This window comes from Rhinopithecus bieti, unplaced genomic scaffold (assembly GCF_001698545.2).
Source record: "Rhinopithecus bieti isolate Rb0 unplaced genomic scaffold, ASM169854v2 repeat_4606, whole genome shotgun sequence".
NCBI classification, from domain to species: domain Eukaryota; kingdom Metazoa; phylum Chordata; class Mammalia; order Primates; family Cercopithecidae; genus Rhinopithecus; species Rhinopithecus bieti.
This window is the reverse complement of record NW_016832257.1, coordinates 1-1,757: the sequence shown is the minus strand read 5'-3', so window position 1 is coordinate 1,757 and position 1,757 is coordinate 1. Positions and strand designations below refer to the sequence as shown.

The following is a 1,757-nucleotide window of genomic DNA, read 5'->3' as shown; positions in this document are numbered from 1 at the left end:
GACAGAGTGAGTCTGACCACCTGCCCCATCCCCTGGGAGCCCAGCTTCGCAGATGGAGGAGTGAGCCTACAGGTCCCTTCTACAGGATGGAGTGTCCTGCCCAGAAGGCAGCATGGCCATTTCTCGCTGCTTTTGTGTCTGGTTGTTAGAGGCAGCCTGGGGCTGAGTCAGCTGCTGTGGTTGGGTTGGGGGGTGCGGTGGGGAGAGAGCACTGGACACAGAACTTGGAGGCCAAGTGCCTCCCCTGCCCTTACCTGACTGGGGTCTTGGCCAAGTCCTAGGTGGGATATTGGGTACTTTACTCGTGAAGGTACAGGAGAGTACCTTTAGTATGTTACCATTTCTGTAGAGAGAGGAAACCTCTGTGTGTGTGTGTGTGTGTACATACTATGATAATATACAGAAAACATGTCTGCAAGGTTCATAGAAAACTCAGGAGAGAGCAACAGGGTGGCTGGGAGATACTTCCCTTCTGTACCTTCTGAGTTTTGAACTATGCGAATGTATCATCCTTTCAGAAAGTAAACAAAAGATTAATTTTCCCCTTCCTGTCTGTGCCCCCATCCCCAGCAAGAAAAATGGGCTTAGAGAATTGGATAGACCTGGGTGTTCAAATCCCAGCTCTGCCTAAGTGATGTTAGGCAAGCGCTTCACCTCAAATACTCCATGATTTTTCATGTACACAATAGAGGGAATCATAGTAACTGTCTCCTGTGGTGGTTGCGAGAATTAAAGGGGATTGCTAGCATGGTACCTGGTGAAGCACTCCATAAAGGTTCAGACAGTGGTAGTAATAACAGTAGTAACAATAGCAATATTATCTGATCTCTCTGGGCCTCTGTTAGCCAGCTGTAAATTCGATCTCTTTCCCTGTCCCTTCCAACTTTACTGAGTTCTTTTAAAAACCAGACCACAGACTTGGAAATGCCTCGATCTTTACTGACCGAGTTGTATATTCAGCCTAGCCCTAGCTTGTTTAAGGGGCACTGTATGGAATGGCCCAGGTTCCCTATATAGAAACTTCTCACTCTTCACCATCCAGTCCTCGAGCCACAGGAAAGCACGTATGGAGTGGAAGTTAGAGCGGTCCATACGGGAGCAGGCACTGCTGAAAGCACAGCTGACACAGGTGAGGTTTTGCAGAGGGAGGGAAGGAAGATGACCCCAGGTGGCCAGGAGCAGATGAGGACCAGTGACAGCCCTCCCTAACTTCTGTGCCATTCTTGCAGATGGAGGATTCATTTAAACAAGTCCAGCTAGAGAGAGATGAATATGTGCAACATCTAAAAGGAGAGAGGGCCCGGTGGCAGCAGAGGATGAGAAAAATGTCGCAGGAGGTAAGATCTGACCCTTCAGCCCCCCCACCTTAGATCGGTCACTGGATCTTTCTAAGCGTCTGTAACATGGGAATAGTACAGCCAGAGGTGGTCATGGGTCTGGGCTTTGTGGAGGTGGGGGCAGAGAGGGAGACGGCAGCCTGTCCAGGCAACAGCCCCTCTCTCCAGGGCCCTTTATCCCTACGCTTTGGGCAGGTTTGCACCTTGAAGAAGGAAAAGCAGCATAATATGCGTCTGGTAGAGAAGCTGGAGAGGCGCTTGTCCAAACTCAAAAACCAGATGGGTAAGATGTGGCTGGCGTGACCTGGGAGCAGGCCTGGCATCAGAGGGCTGTGGGGGGGCTTAGAATGCCCCAGGGAGGTGGGTGGATGGAAGGGCTTTGAGGCAGAGGGAAAGAGGTCTGTGCTGGGAGATGGCAAA

The 1,757-nt window shown here is 50.7% G+C and overlaps 1 protein-coding gene across 1 annotated transcript; it reads left to right on the top strand.

Moving 5' to 3' along the window:
* Positions 1-617: 617 nt before the first annotated feature.
* On the top strand, positions 618-1,746 carry LOC108524551 (putative golgin subfamily A member 8D). The gene is made up of 3 exons (XM_017865645.1): positions 618-1,129; positions 1,230-1,337; positions 1,533-1,746. The coding sequence occupies exons 1-3, from the start codon at positions 1,067-1,069 to the stop codon at positions 1,638-1,640; spliced, it is 279 nt and encodes a 92-aa protein (XP_017721134.1). The 5' UTR covers positions 618-1,066; the 3' UTR covers positions 1,641-1,746.
* The last annotated feature ends 11 nt before the right edge of the window (positions 1,747-1,757 follow it).